The sequence below is a fragment of the Spermophilus citellus genome (assembly GCF_964194105.1).
Source record: "Spermophilus citellus genome assembly, chromosome: 1".
NCBI classification, from domain to species: domain Eukaryota; kingdom Metazoa; phylum Chordata; class Mammalia; order Rodentia; family Sciuridae; genus Spermophilus; species Spermophilus citellus.
In genome coordinates this window covers 116,427,984-116,449,875 of record NC_138182.1, presented here as the reverse complement: position 1 = coordinate 116,449,875, position 21,892 = coordinate 116,427,984, and the positions used below count along the sequence as shown (strand labels likewise).

Genomic DNA, 21,892 nt, shown 5'->3' with positions numbered 1-21,892 from the left:
GAATATCTAGAATCTAGAGAAGTTCATGGATTTCAGGCAAGGTACTTACAGCTGTTTTAATGGATAAAAATTAAAGTGGACCTATTATCTCAATTTGATTTATTTTTACATGAGAAAAAAATGTCCTCACATTATTGAAACAAATGCATATTGGTTAAGGCTGCTTCCATGTGATGTGAAGGCTCTATTTTATTATGTTATAGGTATTATAATGTTAGCAGATTGGAACATGGGTAATGAAATAGATGCTGTGTTGGTTTTTATGACACACGTAAAGTATATAAGATTTATGTGTCATTCATTTTTATCTCTTCCCTTATCTTTTTCCAAAATTTTGAATCATGATAATTTTGGCCATCTCATGGTAGATGAGTCATTGACAATCCTATGTAAATCAGAAATGACAGAAATTATTGTAGTGGTAGTTGACTTTGAATAGTATGTTTTTACTTGCTAATAACTAAGTTATTTAAACACCATGATACATGATGTTATCAGTCTAAACTGCTTGTTTCATGTTGACTTGAAATGACATTTAAAGAATAATTTGCTCTCCTCAATTTTTTCTTTTACAAATTATCAAAATTCATACCTTAATTAAATATCAGTTACTCCATAAAGACTCAGAATTCTACCTAAATGATCTTAAAATTCATTTGGCCATCCAAATTGGAATGAATGAAGCTCCTTTAAAAGTTTTGGCTTTTATATTAGGATAAAAATATATAAAATACAGTGAAAGCATTCACATTAATGTACAACCATCACTGCCATGCATTTTCAGAGGTTTTTAATCAATCTAAACTAAAACTTGTTAATTAAATGCTCTCTCCCCTTCTGTTATTCCCAGACAACCACCACTCCAATTCTTATTTCTGATAATTTGACTCCCCTGCTTTTTCATGACTGGCTTCTTTCCCAAAGTATAATCTCTTCAGTGTCCATCATTACTGTAGTCTATGACTATATTTACTTTTTTGTAACCCCAGTTATTTTATCATTGTGTTAGTGTTTCACATTTGTTTCTCATTAACCTGAAGATGGACATGGCACACAGATACCTGTTTTAGCACTTCCTTTTTTTTTTCATGTGTGTGCACCCTAGAGGCGAAATGCTGTCCCATTTATTAATTCAGGGATAATTTTTTTTGAGGAATCACTGTATTGCTTTCCACAGTAGCATCACCATTTCAAAATTGCCACAAAACCTAGAAAAGCTTCAAGTTCTACACATACTTGTCCAAACACATTTGTCTTTTATTTTTGGATGAAACTTTTCCTAGTTGATGTGAAATGGATTCTCATTGCAGTTTTGATCTTCATTTCTTTGATAAGTACAGATACTGGGCATGAATAATGTGTTTATTATTCATTTGGATATCCTCTTTGGAGAAATTCAGTCTTCAAGTTGTTTGCTCATTTTGAGTTGCCCTTCTTCATTGAGCTGTGGGTCTCTTAATGCTCTGGATATTATTTCTAATCAGATGTGTGATTGTGAGAATCCTTCCATCCTGTGCTGCCTTTGCACTTTCTTTGTAGTGTCTGATGATACAAAAAAGTTTTAATTTTTATAAAGTCAAACTGATTTTTTGCATGTTATTTGTACTTTTGGTGTCATATTCAAGAAATCACTGCCTAATGCACTGCCAAATACATTACTAGAAAGATTTCCTCTGTACTCTTTCATTGATATGCCTCTCTTCTACCTTGACTCCCCCACCCTGCACACCCTTCCATGGCTCAGCACTTAGCACCCTGTGCTGATGAAGTGACTCCTGGCCACATCACCCCCTGCAGGGTGCACGCCCTCTTCCAAGTCTCTCAAGGGCTGTATCCCTCCTGATGGCTCAGGGGAGAGTTGACTCCATCCTTGTGGTTATCAATGCTAGTGTTTTCTCAGATGTTTTAGGATCTTGTTCCCAAGGAGAAAATACTTTCAATAAAACCCTTCTGATTTGTTTTGTGATGTTTTCATGCTGTTTTCATACAATAGCAAAAATATTTGATTTCTGAGAATTTTCTTTCCTTTTGCCATATGAAATCTATTATTTTATTATATGTTTCTATGAATGCACATAAGCATCCATTAGTTCTCCATTATTATTTCTCTTTTATACTTTTTTATATTGTCAACTATCTCATGCTGTTTCTTCTGTCTCATATTACCCAGTTTGTCCTTTAAAACTTCTCTTCATATTTTTAACAATCATTGTGATTTGTTTTCCAGTAGTCCTTTACTGTTCCCTCATCTTGTAAAATTAAAGAGACATGTTTTGTGGATTTAATGACATCAGATTCTTCTCCAAAGTTGTGAAATTTTCTGTAAAAGGATCCTTATCCCAATCACTTCCAATCTAGGGAATACACTTGCATGTATTCTAGTGTATACACTGTGTGTTGTCAAGAGCATCCTGTGTGTGTGTGTGTGCGCAGATGTATACACACAATAACACTTGTATGAATCTTAATGTTTCATGATGTGAACTTTCCTCAAGTCTGTTGACCTTTGGGTCTAAAATAATATTTAACCTAGAAATCGCATACCTTTTGGGAATACTTCTCAAAATTGTTCAGTGATCAACTTCATCAAGACCAGAATCCCCTATACTCCTCTGATCTGAATATTCTCAGGACACAGTTCCTCCATCCACTTAGGTAACTGGCAGGTCTTCTATCTAATTTCTTTTTGTTGAAGGGCCCATAAAGCCATGTATGTGGTACATAAGTGTCACAGAAGCACAGAGACATAACACAAATGCTTTTTGGTAAGAGTTTGGGTACAGCTGGGAAGCTGCAGAGAACATTGGCATAAGGTTAGGGACTGACATTCTGTAGCACTCTTGAGATTAAATGAACACCCAAAGGAGACTTGCTGGAGGTGAACACTGAAAATCCAGAGTATGATGAATTACTGTGACTTTGTATGTGAGGTATTTGGCAATAAGATTTCAGGATAGATTTCAGAACAGAGGAAAAAAGTTGATGATCCCTGACTGAACAAATGCTGGACCTGGAAGTGTTGTGCAAGGACCACTCAAGAAGGTAAAATCATATTTCCTTACAGCAAATATTAGAATACTGGAAGTTTGGAAATAAGTCTTACAAATATAAATATGGAAGAAATAAATCATGCTCTGAGGATTTTAAAATATTTTGTAATATGGACCTCTACTGGATGCATTACATGAATTTTCTATGCCTATATTTCTGGGAAAAACACAAATATAATAACTTGTGAGTGGGTTTATTGATATAAGAAATTTGTATCCTACTGATATTTTAACAAATGTTATTTTCTGTACATCTTCAAGTTTCTTACAAAACATTTTTGTCATAATATTTCTCAGAAAATATTAATTTCTAAGGAAGAATATGAAACTTCTTTTTGGTAAATACATAAAACTGGTTCTTCATTTAAGATGTACAAATTTAATGTACAAATTTAATGAATAACACACAGCCTGATTCAAAAAGGAATTTTCCAAATTGATCTAATAGTCACTACTCAACATACTGATTCTTGTGTGTCACTGCAGAATGAGCAATATTAAAGCTCTGTGGCAAATTATGAGCAAGTGTCAACTGATTTCATCTTGTTGGGGTTGTTTCCATTGTCAAGAGTAGGTCTTGCAGAAACATTGTCACATGCCTATAATTCCACTGACCCAAGAGGATGAGGCAGAAGGATGGCAAATTCAGACAACCTCATCAACTTAGTGAAGCTCTAAGCAACTGAGTGAGACCTTGACAAAAATAAAAATTAAAAGGTCTGGGGATGCTCCTCACTGGTTGAGTACCCCTGGGTTCAATATTCTGTAACACCCCCCCCCAAAAAAATTTGGTCTTTTCTGTATATTTTCATTGTTCTCATCATCTTGATTGTTCTAATTGACAACCTATCCATGATCCTTCTCATCCTTCTCGATATCTATTTCCTGCTTAGTTGGCTGTTTCTCATTAATCTAAGTTACATCTCCACAAGTGTCCCTAAGATGACTTCTGCTTTCCTATTTCATGGAATGTGGAATTCATTGTTTCTCCTTTCTTACTTTAATAGGTGGAGAAACACTATTTCTGATATCTGTGGCCTGTGATATATAAGTGGAATTTGTTTTCCTCTCTAGCCCATCTGCATAACAACAACAAAATACCTATTACCTGTACTGGTGATAATGTTTTGTTTTGTTTTGTACCCGATATTGAACTTAGGTGCACTTAGCCACTGAACCACATCCCTAGCCCTATTATGAATTTTATTTAAAGGTAGGGTCTCACTGAGTTGCTTAGCACCTTGCTTATGCTTAGGCTGGCTTTTAACTTGTGATCCTCCTTTCTCAGCCTCCTTAGCTGCTGCGATTACAGGTGTTTGCCACTATGCCTAGCAATACTGGGTATTTATAAAGGGCTTCATCAACTTCTGTGCTTATATCACATATGCACTCCATATATTTTACTGTTAATCCAAGGCCATCAATCATTGCTTCTGCGATATCCCCACCATTTTGGCTCTGGCTTAAATGAAAATTTGGGTCCATGAGTACACAGTGTTTGTGAGCACTACCCTTTCCTCATGATTGCATTAATTGGAGTTACTTCCTTCTGTGGTCAAGTTCTCCTTGCTCTCTGCTTTATGCACTCAGGGTAGGGAAATAGAAGGCTTACTCCCCCTGTAGCACCCACCTCACTGTGGTGACTTTCTACTATATATGCTTTGCTTACACTTACCCACAGCCAAGATCCCTCTGGTCTCCACCAGAGGACAAGGTTCTGGCTATCTTCAACACCACCCTCACCCCAGTGCTCAACTCCATCTTCTACAGCCTGAGAAACAAGGAGGTGGTGGGGCCCTGAGCAGATGGACTCAGAGGATCTGTTCTGTGTTATGTAGATAAACCTTCTGCCTTGTTCCCCAGGACTTGTCTGAAAGTCCACTCAGCAATGTGTAGTAACTGAAAATATTATTTTATACCTAGAGTGTAGAGACTAAAAAAATCTAGAATATAAATGAACTGATCATCTGTACAAATTGTGTTATAAATATGTGTAATTTGAAATAAGACTTTGTAATGATGTATTTTCCACTAATTATGAATGTGTTTATTTTCTGCTAATTTACTATCAATGAGATTTTTTTTCTTGGTCTTGTTGAAATACAATTGGAGATTGACTATCTGGATTGGCATTCAACATAACAATTTTATTATTTTTCAATTTATTATTTATGCCCATCCAAAACAGAAAAAGTAATTCTGCTAAATAATGAAGCTAATCAAAAAATGTAAGCTTTGTATTTTCTTCCCCTCATTGTATAAATTTAATCATTAGCACTTTTTTTTAAGTTAGGGAAATTATTACAGGATTCATCAAAGAACTCATTAGGAATTTTTAAGTCTTTAGGTATCACGTGTCAAATTAATGCTTCCTTGTGGGGGCTGAATCCTAAGAGTGTGAATATCAGTGAGGACTGAGAGGTACCAATAGAGGCAAAGAGTGGAGGGGAGGTGAACCAGAAGATGTACAGGCCAGGGTTTAGTCTGATGACTGGAGGTAAAAATACAGAGGCCCTCCCACCATCCCCCCTAGCTTGACACACAATCCACTTATATCCCACATGGCCACTACTACTCATGCATCCCCTAATGCCTGTCAAATGAGGCTTTCTTTACTTTCTACTTGCCACATCTCATACATTTATTGAAATGAGTTAGAGAAAGTCAGCATTTATGCACCAAGAATTTCAGTCATTCTTAGCAGATCTTTGAAGATGATCTTAATAATTTTCAGCTCATTTAACTAAAGTTTTGCTGAATATTTACAGTTGTAAAAGGTTTGGTATAAATTTCTGATGAATAAGTGCAAAAAACTTTTATTATGCTAAATTTCACAAATCTTAAGAAGTAATTTATGTTCTAATAAAATATTTAACTCTTGCTAAAAGTGAAATTCATATCATTAAGGGTTTAGGCTTCAAAAATAAGAAACACACACACACACTCACACACACCACAAAAATTGATTTTTGGCAGTGTCCAGTATCCAAACCTGAGACATGCACCTATGAAGCAATCTCTCTACCACTAAGGTATGCTCTTTGACCTAAATTAAAACTTCATCAACAGCATTCAAAAGATTCTCACTGGGCTGGGGTTGTGGCTCAGTGGTAGAGCACTTGCTTAGATGTATGAGGCACTGGGTTTGATCCTCAGCACCACATATAAATAAATTAAATAAAGGTCCATTGACAACTAAAAAAAAATATTTAAAAAAAGATTCTAACATTTTTCAAAGTTGTGGAAATTATGCAAAAATACAATGTGTGCATGCTCAGCCTAGTTATGTATTGTACATCTTGTAGTACAAAGTACACTTAATTTTTTCCTTACTCTTAATAATTGGTTTATCTGGCTCTTTATAATAAAATAGCATTTTGATCCCCAAGATTTTTTACTTTTCATTCCTATAATCTTTTCATAAAATTTAAATTTCGTTTTTGTATCTCAATTAATGGGTATTCATTTCGTAGTAAGAGTACTCCAATCCTTAGAATTCAAACTTGCTGAACTCTAATACGTTCCTGCTAGGTGTTTCTGCTCGGTGTTCTTGCAATGATCAGGTGTACACTTCTATTTAGTTATAGTTTCCTAGTGAAGCATAATACCTAAGTTCCCAAGAACTTCCTGCCTGTCTTTCAAATCAGACAGTAAGTGTGTTGTAGATCCCTCAGGGCAGGGTTCTGGAACAGAAGAGAAAACCAGCCTCTCACCATGGCTAGTGCCACTGCCAACAGAGCTTCTCTTTTCTCCTGGGCCGTGTTCCTCTGTTAAATCTGCTGCTGCCACCATAACTACTTTATCTGAACCCAGTACAGCCCTTTGGCTCCCTTGGTTACAGAGGAACCATGATCTTGTCCAAGAAGTGTGTTTGTACAATATCAGAGGACAAACTAATATCTCTGCACATAGAGAAAATGTGTGAGCCCTGCTGCTGAACTGAACTCTGTGCTAATGCTGTCACCAGCTCAGCCCCTCAGCTTTCATACATGCTCAGAGATGAAATGATGAACAATCCGATGTGGCACAGCACAGCACTGATGCTCTCACAGACCCTTTCTGAATGGGGGACACTGTGTATATACACAGGTCTTATGTCCTAAGACAGCCCTAGGAAGGACAGCACTCAGATATGGAAATTGATGGGAATGTGCTATGGTGGGAATGTCTGTCCCCTCTAAAACTTCTATATCAAGATCCTAACCCTGTGTTGATGGCACTAAGAGGCAGGACCTGTGGGAGGTGCCTATCAGGTCATGAATGTAGGGACTCATGAATAGAACTGGTACCTTTGCAAAAGACCTCCTAGTGAGCTTGTTCACCCTTCACCATGTGAGGACACCATGATTAACCAGGATGCAGGCATTGAATCTGTACAAATAGATTTACATTCTTATATGCTTCCCACCTTAAGGTATCTTGGCATCACAGTGTGAATGCACTAAGGTCCAATCTCTGCTTTTCTTGTTAGTTACTGTCCCTGGAAAGGACCTGGAGAATACGGAATTAAGCAGTGGTGCTGAATGCAGGCCCTGTCTTCATTTCAGGCTGTGAATGATGGAGGCAAACAGGAGCCTGGTCCACTCTTTGACACACCATTTCCTTGGGGGAACTTGTGCATTTCTCTGAACTTAGTTTGTTTGAAAGCAAATGTCAGCACTGTGCCCTGTAATATCAATAGTGATATCACTAAAACTGAGCATGCAAATTGAACTCTTGTAATTACCCATTTAAGGTAGATCTGAGATGCCAGAAGGAAAACAGTAAGGTCACACACAACTGTTTCAGGAATTGCCCTAGTAGGTCACAGAATCAGCCTGCTATCTTGTCCTGACTGTATGTTTTGTTCTTAGCATCTTTGATGGAACTGCCAGCCATGACATTAAGATTACCTTTGCGCAGTAGCTGCTGGACCCATCTTGAAGTGCTTTCCAGGTTCCTTAGTGACTTGTGCAGATTCTCCTTCAAAATTCTTAAGGTTTGATATGGGGTGTTGTCTCCTAAGTCCAGTACAGACGATAGCAATCCAGTTTCCTCTGTATGAAACAGGCTGGCTGCTACATAAAGCTAAGAAAAGAAGGCAGCAAAAAAAAAAAAATAATAATAATTAAACACACACACACACACACACACACACACGACACAGAAAGTAATTTTAGAAGGCGAAGGCAGGACACCTCTTTGACGTTAGGGGTCCAGCTTCCACACTGGAAAGAGAACAAGAGCTTGTGATTGCTTTATTTCTATGGGGGAACTTCAAAAGCTTTCTACAGAATGTTCTTAGCAATTAAGGTAGGAGATGAGCTGTCCAGTTCCAAATGGGTCACGCCCAACTCTGGAGCTCCAAGATCAGTCTCCTAGCCAAGTGAAGATAAAAGTCATGTGCACTGGGCAATCCATTAAGTGGGAGGAGCCACAAAATAGCTTGTAGTGCCAAACCAGAATCTCTTTGGCTCCAAAACTGAGTGAAGATGCTTTTGGTATCTACCAAAAGTTCATGTGTGAAACAACGCAAGAATTTTCAGAGGTGAAATGATCAAATTATGAAACGTGTGACCTGATCAATGGATTAATGCACTGATTTGGATTAACTAGTTGGTAATGAAAGATGGTAGAATGTGACTGAAGAAAGTATGTTCCTGCTGTTGCCTTTTGTGTTTGTGTTTTTCTCTGATGAGTGGAGGTCCCTCTCTTTGCTTCTTGGCCCTAGCATGAGGGCAGCAGCTTTCTTCCACCAAGCCTTTCCCCCATGATGTTCTTCCTGACCCTGGAGTCAGAAGAATCAAGTTGACTGTGTATAGACTCAGGTCTATACAACCATGAGTTCCAAATAAACTTTCCCTGCTCTGTGTTGTTGATAGTAGTTCTTTTGGTCATGGCAACACAAAACAGACTAAAACAAAAATAAACCTCTTAACCTTTGCTGTGTGCTCCATATACTAGCATCAACTTAGTCTTTTCACCAGGATTCTGCACAACAACTCTATTCTTTCTTTCTTTCTTTCTTTCTTTCTTTCTTTCTTTCTTTCTTTCTTTCTTTCTTTCTTTCTTTCTTTCTTTTAAAAAATATTTTGTAGTTGTTGATGGACTGTGTTTATTTATATGTGGTGCTGCGAGTCAAACCCAGTGAGTGCCTCACACATGCTTGGCAAGTGCTCTTCCACTGAGCTATAACCCCATCCTGCAACCCTATTCTTTATTCCCATATAAAAATTTTTGTTGGAGACTCATCTGTCCATATTAGTTTTTTGTTTTAGTTTTAATGGTTTCCATACTGACTTTCCAATGAAAGTCAGAGATGATGTAATTTTCATGCCAGTATCTCTTTTTCTATCAGTAATATGAAGAAGATCAAGGCCATCAGAAATGATTTTCCGAAATCCTTCACCTAGTAGGTCCTTGGGATCAGAAGAATAAGAAAGTTGTATCCACAACCATGCAAATGCACCCAAAAGGCTCTTTTCCCCCTCAAATCCCTGACATTTGGAGAATGAGTATAGAAAGAGGAGACACCTGCAATCTGTTATGTTTTTTCCCAGGATCTACTCCATATGGTCTTGAATGTTGTATGATGATGCAGCTCAGGGAGACTGATCAAATCATCAACACATCACTATCCTGGTCCCGTATTCAACATGCATCATTGTGGTCATTTTTTATCCCAGTTGTTAACCTGCAGTCAATAGTTTACACTGCCTCTCATTCATTTTTCCCCTCCCAATGTTAGATGCAAACTTCACAGCACATGTTATCTATTCAGATTATTTTTAATGCTCACCACGTGCACTATAGTCTTTTACATCTTAAGATAGCAAAGTTTGATATGAGGAAAAAGAAATGAATATTTTCTTTCTTTCTCATTCACAATTGTGCTTCAGCATTGTGATAACATGGAATGTAGCAACAATTGACTTAAAAAATCTACATCAAAGTTATTCAGTATTTTTTTCTTGGTTTTAAATCTAGTGGGTAAAACAGCAATTACTTTTACAAGCATATATTGTATCAGTCTCTGAATACTGATAATTTAAGACATTTTTGTGAACACAGATATGCAAGTTCCCATAAGTTGAAGGCTAGTTTGATATTTGGGCCTTAAACTGAGTCATTCTCTTCCTTTTTCAAAACTCTGAACAATCATAAAACAATTTTACTTTTCAGCCAGCTCTAGGGTCACTATCCTTACTTTCTGAAGTACTTCCTAGACACAGTTAAACTGACATTTACAATATGATTGCAACACCCAGGGTTCTTAATTGAAAGAAAAACAAGTAATCAATCCCCCCTGATACAAAAACAAAGAACACTGGTGGCCCATAAAATCTTCAGACACAGAAGAAGCAGGGTGAATGTGTATACATTAATAGTGCCTAACAGCCATGAGGCAGAATTAATAGAAATTGTCACTTGGTCAAACCTCAGCTAGATGTGCTGAAGAACTCCAGGACTTTCAGGACAAGGGACCTCAAGACAGCCCATTGCATGGGTTTGTGGAATGTGAACATTAAATTGGATGGTGAGTCACCTCCAGGAAGGAGCTTGGCATGTGGCTGGTGGCTCATGGAATTGGCCAAGCAGATAGATTACAAAGGATAGATCATAGTGACAGTATGCACAGGGCTGCTTGTGAGACATTGGATTTTAAAACTAATGTGCCCTGTTAGAGGCACACTAAGTACTTAGATTTTAGGGAATCAGAGACCCATTGTTTGTTTCTGTTGTTCCTGACATTTTTATTGGTACTGGGGATTGATCCCTGGGGTACTTAACCACTTGAGCCACATCCCCAGCCCTTCTTTTTTCTTTTAATTTTGAAATAGGTCTCTTTAAGATGCTGAGGGCCTTGCTAAATTGCTGAGACTGGCTTGGAACTTGCAATCCACCTGCTGTGTTCAAAAACACAGTAATACTGAATGAAACCTGTGACACTCAAATATTTAAATATTCATTGTTTGGTCTTCGAGTTTATCAAAATCTTTCAAGTATCCAAACATGTTAACAATACATTTAGTACAAAATATTTTTGTATGAATGTACCCATGTACCCATGATGTTCAAGAATCAGCTGCATATGGTATTTCCTAAATCCTACCAGGTGGTTCTTTGAGATGATCTTTTGTTCCTCTGAAGTTTGGACAGGAGCTCAGGAACTTGTGGTTCTGGAAGAAGCAAAGGTTGGAGCTTGGCAGTTGTGTGTCTTGCCTCTCTGGAATGACAGAGCACCAGGGTGGATAAAGATTAAGATATCAGCCATATTCCCTGAGTGCAGACCAGCTCTGACAATCTACATGTGACATTTACTTAATACATAGGTGTGTCAGTTTCCTTTTCTGTAAGATGAGGATAATAATAATAATAATCATCATCATCATCATCATCATAGCAGAACCTCCACACCACTGTTTAGGGGGTAAGTGAGTAAATAAATCTGCACTGTGCTCATTTATGCCTGACAAGGAGTCCATACTCCCCAGCATCAGCCATTGCCACTACTGGAGTTGACACCTCTCCTCAGGTGCAGTAGAGATAGACTGGAAAACAGAAGCAGCCAGGGCTCCTTCATTCTCTTGGGATTTTCTGACACTCTCCCCTGGAGAGGATCCTCTTTATGGTCTTTCTGGTAGCCTACCTGCTGACCCTGGTGGGCAACAACAGCATCATTCTGGTGTCTCAGCTGGACCCTTAGCTTCACATGCCCATGTACTTCTTTCTCACCCACCTGTCCTTCCTAGACCTCAGATTCACCACCAGCTCCATCCCCCAGCTGCTCAAAAATCTGAGTGGCTGTGATAAGACCATCAGCTAGGTGGGCTGTGTTGTCCAGCTCTTCCTGTTCCTGGGCCTGGGTGGCCTGTTTATTGCAAGCGATCATGGCCTATGAAAGGTCTGTGGCCATCTGCAAGTCTCTGCACTACATGGTGATCATGAATTCCAGACTCTGCCTGGGCTTGGTGACCGGAGCCTGGGGCTGTGGGGTGGCCAATTTCTTGGTCATGTCTCCAGTTGCCCTATGATTACCTCGCTGCTGGCACAACAAGTTGGACCACTTCCTGTGTAAGATGCCCTCTCTGGTCTTCATGCCCTGAATAAGCAAGGTGGCTATCAAAGGTACTATTTTTGTCCTGGCCATGGGCATCATGCTGTCTCCCCTGGTCTTCATCTTGATGTCCTATGGTCACATCGTCAGGGCTGTATTCAGAATCCAGTCGTCCTCAGGAAGACACAGAATCTTCAACATCTGTGGCTCCCACCTCAACATGGTCTCCCTGTTCTACGGGAACATCATCTACATGTACGTGCAGCCAGGAAGCAGGTCCTCCCAGGACCAGGGCTAGTTCCTCACCCTCTTCTCCAACATCGTCACCCCCTTCCTGAATCCCCTGATCTACACCCTCAGAAACAAGGAGGTGAAGGGGGCACTGAGAAGGCTGCTGCTGGGAAACCGAGATGGGGGCAAAGAGTGAGGGCCTGAGGAATGTAATGTATCCAGCCTGAAGCAGCTGCAGTGGGACTACTACTGGTCTTTGAGCTGTGGAGCAGAGGAGGTTTCAGCCTGCAGGTCTCAGCACCCTTGCATTGCTGGCCTTCTGGAAGTCTGTTTAAGGTCAGCATTTTGAGTTCTATGAGAGAACAGCTCAGGGTCTGTCATCAGTACCCTAGATGCCCAGACCTGACCCCACCAACTCATACCAGGGCCACGCTGGAAGCAGCTCCACTATGAGTCCTGCTTCTGTTGTGTGTTTTTAATTCGCAATAGTGCTCTCAGCATTTTATCTAGAATCTCAGATGTATCAGGGCTCTAGGTGTGAACCACGGTCTCTTTCTGGATGGTATCAAATGCTAAGTTCAGTGGGGTTTGGCATTTTCTCTTCTCATATTCTCCAACAGGCTTACATAAAATCATGTCTTTTTATGACCTTTGTCACCAGACAGATGGATAAGGATTGTAGGAACACAAGGTTAAGAGAATAACTATAAAATGGGCCCACTGCTGACCCCACATGCTTTCTTTTTCATAAATCAATTTTCCTGCAGCTGTGCCTGGCCTAAGATGACAGGATACATCACATTCCTCAGCAAACTACCTGCTATCTGCATAGATATTCAAGTAGTAATGAACATTAATGGGAGTAACGTTCATGACCCTCTTTTTCCAGACCAGATTCTGAAAGATAAGGTTAATTCCTCCTAATAGTAAACCTGTAAGAATATATAGTTAAGAGTCCAACTAGAATGGGTCAGCAGGGGCAAAGGTAACATAGGGTTGCAATGACAGTGTTCTGATGTCACCCTATTGTCAGTCAAAAATCAAGAGGCAGACATGAGCTGGTCTTACTGAAAACTTCGCTGTAGGACCTCAATAAAACTGGAGTGCAGGAGTGGTACACTGTTCATCACCTCTCTGAGTGGACTTACTCTCTCCCTTGAAAGTGTCCCCTTCCCCTTTTTCCTATCCCTTCAGTAGAGGCATGCCTGTTACTGTAACATGTCTGAAACCTTTCTGACTTGATCAAGAATAAGGGTTTGAAGGGAATTTCTGCTGTGTTTCAGTCTCTCTGAAGACTCCATGCCTGTAACACCTCCTTCCTCAAACATGGTCATTGTCCCTGATATCTGGTTTGATTCTGTATTCACCAAGATTTTCACATGTGACATTGATTTTGAATCATTTACATCTTGAAGCATGATGATTTTGCGGTTGTGTTTTAATTGTGCTTGTGAGAAGCACCTGGTGTTTGCCAGGTTCCCACCTGGTGCTCCCAGTTCATCTCACCTCTGTGCCTGTGAGAGGCCAGTGTGACTGGCATCCTTCCCACTGTACCCACTTGATGCTTGAGATGTGGAGGTTGCATCAGGAGATTTGTTCAGGAGAAGAGAAGCAGGATTTACTCAGGGCCTCTCTGACTCCAATCCCTGAGGTTCCTACTGCACAGCAAACTTTCAAAGTGAAAAAGTCCTTTAGCCTTTGACAGGTGGAGACTCTCCCCAGGACTCCTCCACTTACGGAGCACACAGATCCCCTGAGAGCTGGGAGGCACACTCTGATTCAGGGATCCTGGGAGGGCTGAGGGTCTGCACTTCCCTCATCCCCCAGGTGACATTCACTCCTGGAAATCAGGTCACAGTTTGAGGACCTAGGAGCAGGTCACCTTTGCCCTGAGGGCAGACACCTCTATGGAAGAGCCAAGACAACATCAAAAGACCAGGGAAATGAGGTGTGAGAAGATGGCACAGGCTCCTCTGCCACCACAGCCCTTCCCAGCCCTGTGCCTTCCCAGACCTCCTTGGTCTATTCCTGTCCCCAGCCCTCTTCTCATTTCCTCCTCTTCACACCACAAAGTACCAGCCCCATTGTGGGTTTAAGTGGAAGCAAATCAGAGCTCCTTGGATGGGCTTCCTGGGCTTCAGGGAACACAGGTGTAAAAGATTAAGGGTGTGGCTAGGCTGAGAGTAAGTGAGGTACAGGGGGCTTCCTGTGAGACTCTCCCCAAAATGAAACCCAGGAGACCTGCTAGAGCTGAGCCAGTCCAGGGTGAGGTTCCTGGGAATGGGGCAGAGCTCCCTGGACTCCTGGGAACCCTCCTTAGTTTAGAAAGAGCTCAGTGGTGCTCTGAGTAGACTCCATGCTTTTTGTCCCCAGGCAGCTGGGGATGTCCAAACTTACTGCTTCTAAATATGCTCCTGAAAGAACAAAGCATCACCAGTTTTTGTCCTCAAAGGTCATTTTCCCTTCTTGCAATTTTGGAAGCCAAAACAAGACCAAGTGCCAAATGAGCAGCCAAGGAGATTTTTACTTTTGCCAAGAGGATAAGCAGAGATAAACTCCCAAGTTAACCCCCCCACCTGAAATAGGGTGGTGATTTTTTAAATTTTTTTTTTTAAATGAGGCATATGACAGCAGAATGCATTTGATTCATTGTACACAAGTGCAGCACAACTTCTCATTTCTCTGATTATGCACAATGTAGCGTCACACCATATGTACAGTCATACATGTACCTAGGGTATTAATGTCCATCCACCATTTTTCCTTCCCTATGTGCCCTCTTTCCCCTTTGCCTAATCAAAGTAGGGTAAAAGACATGAGTGGGCAGACCTCTAAAAGTGAAAATATTCATGTGGGTTATATTGATGATTTCTGAGATGGTCTGGTGGTCACTCTGTCAACAAGTTCATCAGCCCCTGAAGAGGGACTCTGGCCTCCATCAGCCTGCCCTCTAGACAAGATTAGGTTGGGGCAGAAATTCAGTGAGACCACCAAGGCTGGCCAGGACCAGGCAGGTAACAATCGTGGTTTGCCTAACTCTTAAGTGTTTCAGAGCAGGGATCATCAGGAAAACTGGGGCCCTAGGAAGCCCCCTTCAAGCCCCAATTTTTGCCATCAAGTCCAAAAGATTTTAGACAGGGTGCTCAAAGTAGCAGTCATGATTGTATTATAAGGGATAGGAAAGAGAAAAGGGACAGTCTCAAGGAAGAGAGAGGGTTCTCTCAGACAGGAGTGGGACAACCTGCCTTTCTGCCTTCCAGTTTTACTTAGTACCAGGGAAATTTCCAGAGTCCTGCCCAAGTCCACCTTCTGACATTTTACTGACAGCATAGGAAGTGTGCATGGACCTCCTCCAGAGATGGGGTGGTGCTCACAGAGGACATTGGGTCCCTGAATGTGCCTCAGTTTTCTGCCACCTTACTTGTTTTAGCACCCTTTGAAGACATCAGCAAATTATCTTTTTGGTGGTCTTTGTGTTTGGTTGCCAGGGTAACTGAGTTGGGATAGCTTCTGTGATAAGGGAGGATCCAGGCCATCTGGCAGGGAATGGCCTGATCTTGAAAAAACTAGTTTGTCTCAGGGATGTGCTTATGGCTGGTGAGGTGTTAATACATCTGATCCCATCCAGTTCTCTGAAGGAGAGGATTTTGAGTCTCCCAGAAGTCCTGTAATTTTGGAGACACTGGCCCCATGTGTTTGTGGGACACTTGAAGGGTTTATAGTCCAAGTTGCTAGGGCTTGGGGGCTATAAGTAAGAATTAGACACATTGACAAAATGGAAGAAAAACAAAGTATACAGACAATAGTAATTTCATTCAAAGCATTTATATGTGATAACATATCAACATCTGTATGAACATTATTACTTTAGTATAGAAGAACATATAAGGTATATGATAACTTATAATGGCACAAAATAAAATGTGATTAATATCCATTGTTAATATGGAATTAAATTCCATTGTTAATATGGAATTTAATGTTTTCCATTAAAGGCATTAATTATTATTATGTTTGTTTATAGTGATCAATATATTAGTTAAATTAATTTTACTGACAAAAGTGTCACTAGAAATCAAATTACAGATGTAGATTACATTATACATCTATAGGTCAGCAGTGCTCTAGATTTTTTCAGTCTGCATGGAGAGAAGCCATGCAGAGAAGCAGGGACAACCGTGCTCACTTCTTCCTGGGGGAGAACATCCCACACACTCTTCTCATGGCCCCCAGGACCTCTTTCTTTCTTAGGCTGTAGATGATGGGATTGAGCATGGGGGTGAGGATGGTATAGAAGACTGCAAGGATCTTATCCTCTGCTGGGGAGCGGAGACTCCTGGGACGGAGGTAAGTGTAGACAAAAGGTGTGTAGTAAAATGTCACCACAGTTAAATGTGCTGAGCATGTGGTGAAGGCCTTTTTTCTTCCCTCTTTTGAGCGCATGTGGAAGACAGCAAAAAGGACCCGTCCATAGGAGGCATTGATGCCAAGGAAAGGAACAAGGAGAAACAGGCTTGTGCTCACAAACACCATGTACTCATAGACCCAGGTATCTACACAGGCCAGTGGCAACATGGCAGGAACATCACAGAAGAAATGATTGATGGCCCTGGACCTGCAGTAAGGAAGATGAAGGGCATAGACAGTGTGTGCCATGGAGTTGATGGAGCCCAGTGTCCAGGACCCCAGGATCATTTTCCCACACAACCTTTTACTCATACGGATGGGGTAGTGGAGGGGGTTGCAGATGGCCACAAAGCAGTCATAGGCCATGGAGGCCAGTATTAAACCTTCTGAGCCCGCCATGGTCAGGAAGAAGAAGCTTTGCACACCGCAGCCCAGGAAGGAGATGCTCTTCTGGCCAGAGAGGAAGTTGATGGCCATCTTGGGGACCGTAGAGGAGATGTACATCAGGTCCATGAGGGAGAGCTGGCTAAGGAGAAAGTACATGGGGGTGTGGAGCCGTGGGTCCAAAAAGATGAGGGCAGTCATCCCTGAGTTCCCCAAACAGGCGAGAACAAACACAGAGAGGATCAGGAGCAAGAGAAGTAGGCCAGTTTGGTTTTGAGGAAACAACCCCAGCAAAGTAAAATCATTTGAAGTTTGGTTCCATTTCTCCATGAAAATGCACTGCTTTAACTTTTTAAAAATGAAAATAAAAACAAAATTAAGCAATGAACATGACAAAATAACAGGAGAATAAAAGAAATTATATTTACTACTGTTTATTTAGAATGAATTGGTAATCCTAAAACATCACAGCTTTGCTCATTGGATTTTTAAATACAAGTATCTGTGTAATTCAGATAACTAATGTGTAGTAGTAGCTCATATTTTTTTATATCTTTTCCCATTTTTAATTGGTACATTATACTTGTAAATAATGATTGTATTTTTAGTAACATATTATATATGCACATAATATAGCCATATAATATGGCTGACATCACTCCCTAGTATTTCCCTCTTTCCTCTCTGCCTTTACCCCTCCATCCCTTTCCTCTACTGATCTCCCTGTGGTTTTCATGAAATTCCCATTCCCCTGGCTTTCTTTTTCTTTTTCTTCTCTGGCTTCCACACAGGAGAGAAAACATGATTTTTAACTTCTCAGTTTTCCTTCTTTCACTTAACATAGTGGATTCCTGTTTCATCTATTTTCCTTCAATTGGCAAAAGTTATTTATTCTTCCTAGCTAAATAAAAATACATCTTGTGTGTACCATATTTTATTTTTCTTTTTTTGAGAGAGAGAGAGAGAGAGAGAGAGAGAGAGAGAGAGAGAGAGAGAGAGATTTTTAATTCTAATTTTTTAGTTTTCAGTGGACACAACATCTTTATTTTATTTTTATGTGTGCTGTGGATTGAACCCAGCACCCCGTGCATGCCAGGTGAGCGTGCTACTGCTTGAGCCACATCACTAGCCGCACCATATTTTTTTTTATCCATTCATCCATAGAAGGACACCATCATTGGTTCCTTAGTTTGCATATTGTGATTCATCCTGCCATAAACATGGGTATGCATGTGTCACTACCATATGATGAATTTAATTCTTCCATTGAAATACTGAAGAGTGGCAGGGCTGAGTCATATGGGTTGGTTCCATGCCTAGTCTTTTGAGAAACATTGATACTGATTTTCATTATGGTTAACTAATTTATAATGTCAACAGTGTAAAAGTGTTTCTTTTTCTCCACATCTTCTCTAGGGTTTATTATTATTTGTGTTCTTGATGACTGTCATTCAGAGTGGTATAAGATAAATCTCAGTGTAGTTTTGATTTGCATTTTTCTATTGTTACTGATACACATTAGAAAACACAGAGACAAAGACAGACACCTATTCTCATCTGATCCCTGACAAAGATTCCAAAAACACAGTGGAGAAAGGATAGGGTTTTTTTTTTTCAAAAATTTGCAATAGGAAAACTGATTATACATATGTAGAAAAATGAAACAAGAACTTTACCCTTCACACAGCCTAAAGTTCAACACAAAAGAGACCTAAGCATAAGAATAAGACCAGAAACTTAAACTCCTAGAAGAAAACATGGGGTCAACACACCAGCAAACAGACACAGGCAATAACTACTCAATAGGACCCTTAAAGCTCAACAAATAATGTCCAGATTTCATAAAGGCATGCCATCAAATTAAAACCTTTCTTCAGAGCAAAAAAATCAACAAGGAATGTGACGAGAGAATCTAGGAGATGGGAGAAAACCTTTGTGATGTACTCTTCTGCCAAAGGATTAGTGTCTAGAATATATAAAGAATGAAGAAAATGTTTTAGACAACGTCAAACAGCTCAATTAATAAGTGGGCAAATGAATTAAACAGACCTTCTCAAAAACAGAAATAGAAATGGCCAACAAATATATTAAAAACTATTCAATTGATTTTGATATGCTAATTGAATATTTATAGTTCCTGCCCCAGTTCTCTATGGTAACCATCTCAACTTGAAATCCAAGGTTTCTTGTATGTGAACCAATACAAATTAAACAACCAAGAAAGTCCTTCCTAGACACTTCTGGGCAGGAACATTCCTCAGGACTATGCACCACCAGAAGAAAACATGGGGTCAACACTCCAGCATTCAGGCACACGGAACAACTACTCAGTAGGACCCCTGAGGAAGCCAGGATCCCTGCATTGTTACCACCTCAGCTTAACACTGACTGTTTACCAAACTCATGGAGTGTGTGACTCAGAAATTTTCTGTGTGCTTGACACTATGTACTCAGTGACCTTGCCTTTTCAAATCTTCAGTTCCTGCTCTTTCCTCCCCACTGCCATTATTGCAGCTAAGTAAACCAGGGTCTTATTCTAGGTGCTGTGCTGCTCTTTCAGATGCTGTAGATCACCATCCAGAGCATTGTTTTTAAACTGTGAAGGTTTTGTGTGTCCTATATGATCCACCTAGTACGTCTCTATATGATCATGCTTAATTCTATAATTCAGACAGGTAAAAGCACATGGACCTTAGACAGAATGCTTATTTCCTCTTCCAGTTCTGAAGTTTGGTTTCCATAAGGGGCAGGCAAAGGGGGAATCTGTTGCTATGTGGATCAAATAGGAAAGAATTTTAAATGTGGCACATTCAATATTTATAGCTTATATGTATTTTCAATTATTCTCTTCAGATTTAATTACATAAGTAAAGCAACAAAAATTAGATGTTCATCATTAAAAAGAGAGAAAAGGTAAAGAAACCAATAAGAGGGAAAAATGAGTAACTTTCCCCTCCTAGATAAATGTTTTATACTTTTTATGCAATTCTTATTAGTATTTATGTTTTTATGCAAGTACTTTTTACTTATTGACTTATTTAATTCTGACAACAACCCTAAGAAGTGTTAAAATATCACTATTTTATAGGTGAAACAACAGAGGCACAGAAAGATTAATTTACAAAAGTTCAGATCACTAGTAATCGTCAGATCCCAGATGCTAACCAAGTAGTTAGGGTCAGGTAGTCTAAATTCCACTATACCCTAATTTCTCTAATGTTTCTGAAATATTAGTTAACTCAAATATTTTAAAGTTGATTGCCATTGTTAATATTTTGGTACACCATTCTCAAACTGATAAAATTTCAAGTCTTTATTCATTTAAATTTATAGTACAACTCAAATATAATGTTTATATTTGTAACTCAACTTTAATACCCCCTCTTTTTCTCTTTAGGTCTTCTCATTTCTTGTAATGAATTTCGCCTTTCATTTATTTTCCCACATTTGTATGAACTTGATTATGATAGTTTATAATACCTACCACAGGTAGCCTTGGTATGAGATATGCTGCTTTACAGTTTTGTACACATCCATCTGAAAGGTTGCATCCTGTCTCAGATATAAAGTTTTATCATTTTGGATATCATCTTTTCAACAGAAAACAACAGTAATTAATAGCTTGTTGTCACAATTTACACTTAGTAACAAAATTTTGGGCTTCATGTAACCACTAAACACAAGTAACATTTTGGAAAAGGACATCTAATAAAAAATGAAAAGGATTTTAGAGCTTTCTAATTGACAAATATTAGGAGTAAAAACATGTTTGGGGAACTGGACAGATAAATGGATGTGTTGGGCATGTGGGAGAGATGGGATCACAGACAGCTCTTCTTCTAAAAACTTTTGGAAACAAAACACTCAACTTCAGTGAAAATGAGAAAACACCAGACAATGATCTTCATGAGAAACTCATTCCTTAAACGTGTTCACTCCTTCCATTTTGTGCCAGTGCTGCTGGGTATTGACTTGCCCTAATAGATAAAATACAGAAGATTCCACTGTCTGGATTTAATATTTAGTGGGTGACAGACAATAGAGCAGCAGCTCACACATGCTCTCTGATCACACAACCATTCCTAAGGGTAAAAGAAATCAATCAGGGAATAAGGACAGAGGGACAGCTGGGCAATAGCATTGAGGAAGCCACTCCAAAGAGGTGCTATTAGAGCCCTCAGTTCCTAGACCACTCTGCACAGACTGAGGAGCAGGACCAGCCCTGGAGAGAGCCTTCCTGAGTCATCAGGGCAGCAGCAAAGATAAGAAGGCTCTGGAAGTTCAGGCCCTAGGCAAGGGTTTAGGGAGGAGTGAGGACTCAGACTCTGCTCTAGACTGGTGAGAGGCCAGTGGATGTGGCCTGGGGGCAGGGCCCTTCTGGAGCTTACTCAGCAGGCTCTGAATGATAAGAGAGGTGAGAGGAGGAGCCTGTGACAGAGACTGGTGGAGGGCAATGAGGACACCTGGGGCTAACCTGGGTTTAGAAAAGGTAGTCAAGCAAGCAAGGGAACTCTGAGGCCTGAGCATATCAGCATAGCTGTGTACTGCTTAGGGAGAGGGTGGGGACCTATTGACTCCTCTGTGTGTCCCCTGGCTCAGGGGCTATTGCTTATTGTCCTTTCAGTATGTCTGCTAATTGACAGAACCAAATAATAATCTTAGGAGTAAATTAGTGATATAGACCAAATTACCAAAATCTCACCAGATCATTTTATAAATTAGTGCTTACCATGCACACCCTTAGAAATGAAGGTACTTTCTTCTTTGTTTAGTCCAGATATAA

The 21,892-nt window shown here is 39.9% G+C and overlaps 1 protein-coding gene across 1 annotated transcript; it reads right to left on the bottom strand.

Moving 5' to 3' along the window:
• Positions 1-16,500: 16,500 nt before the first annotated feature.
• On the bottom strand, positions 16,501-17,439 carry LOC308655737 (olfactory receptor 2L13-like; the record flags this gene model as incomplete). The annotated part of the gene is made up of 1 exon (XM_081305947.1): positions 16,501-17,439. One exon carries the CDS (start codon positions 17,437-17,439, stop codon positions 16,501-16,503), a length of 939 nt encoding a protein of 312 aa, XP_081162073.1.
• Positions 17,440-21,892: the final 4,453 nt, after the last annotated feature.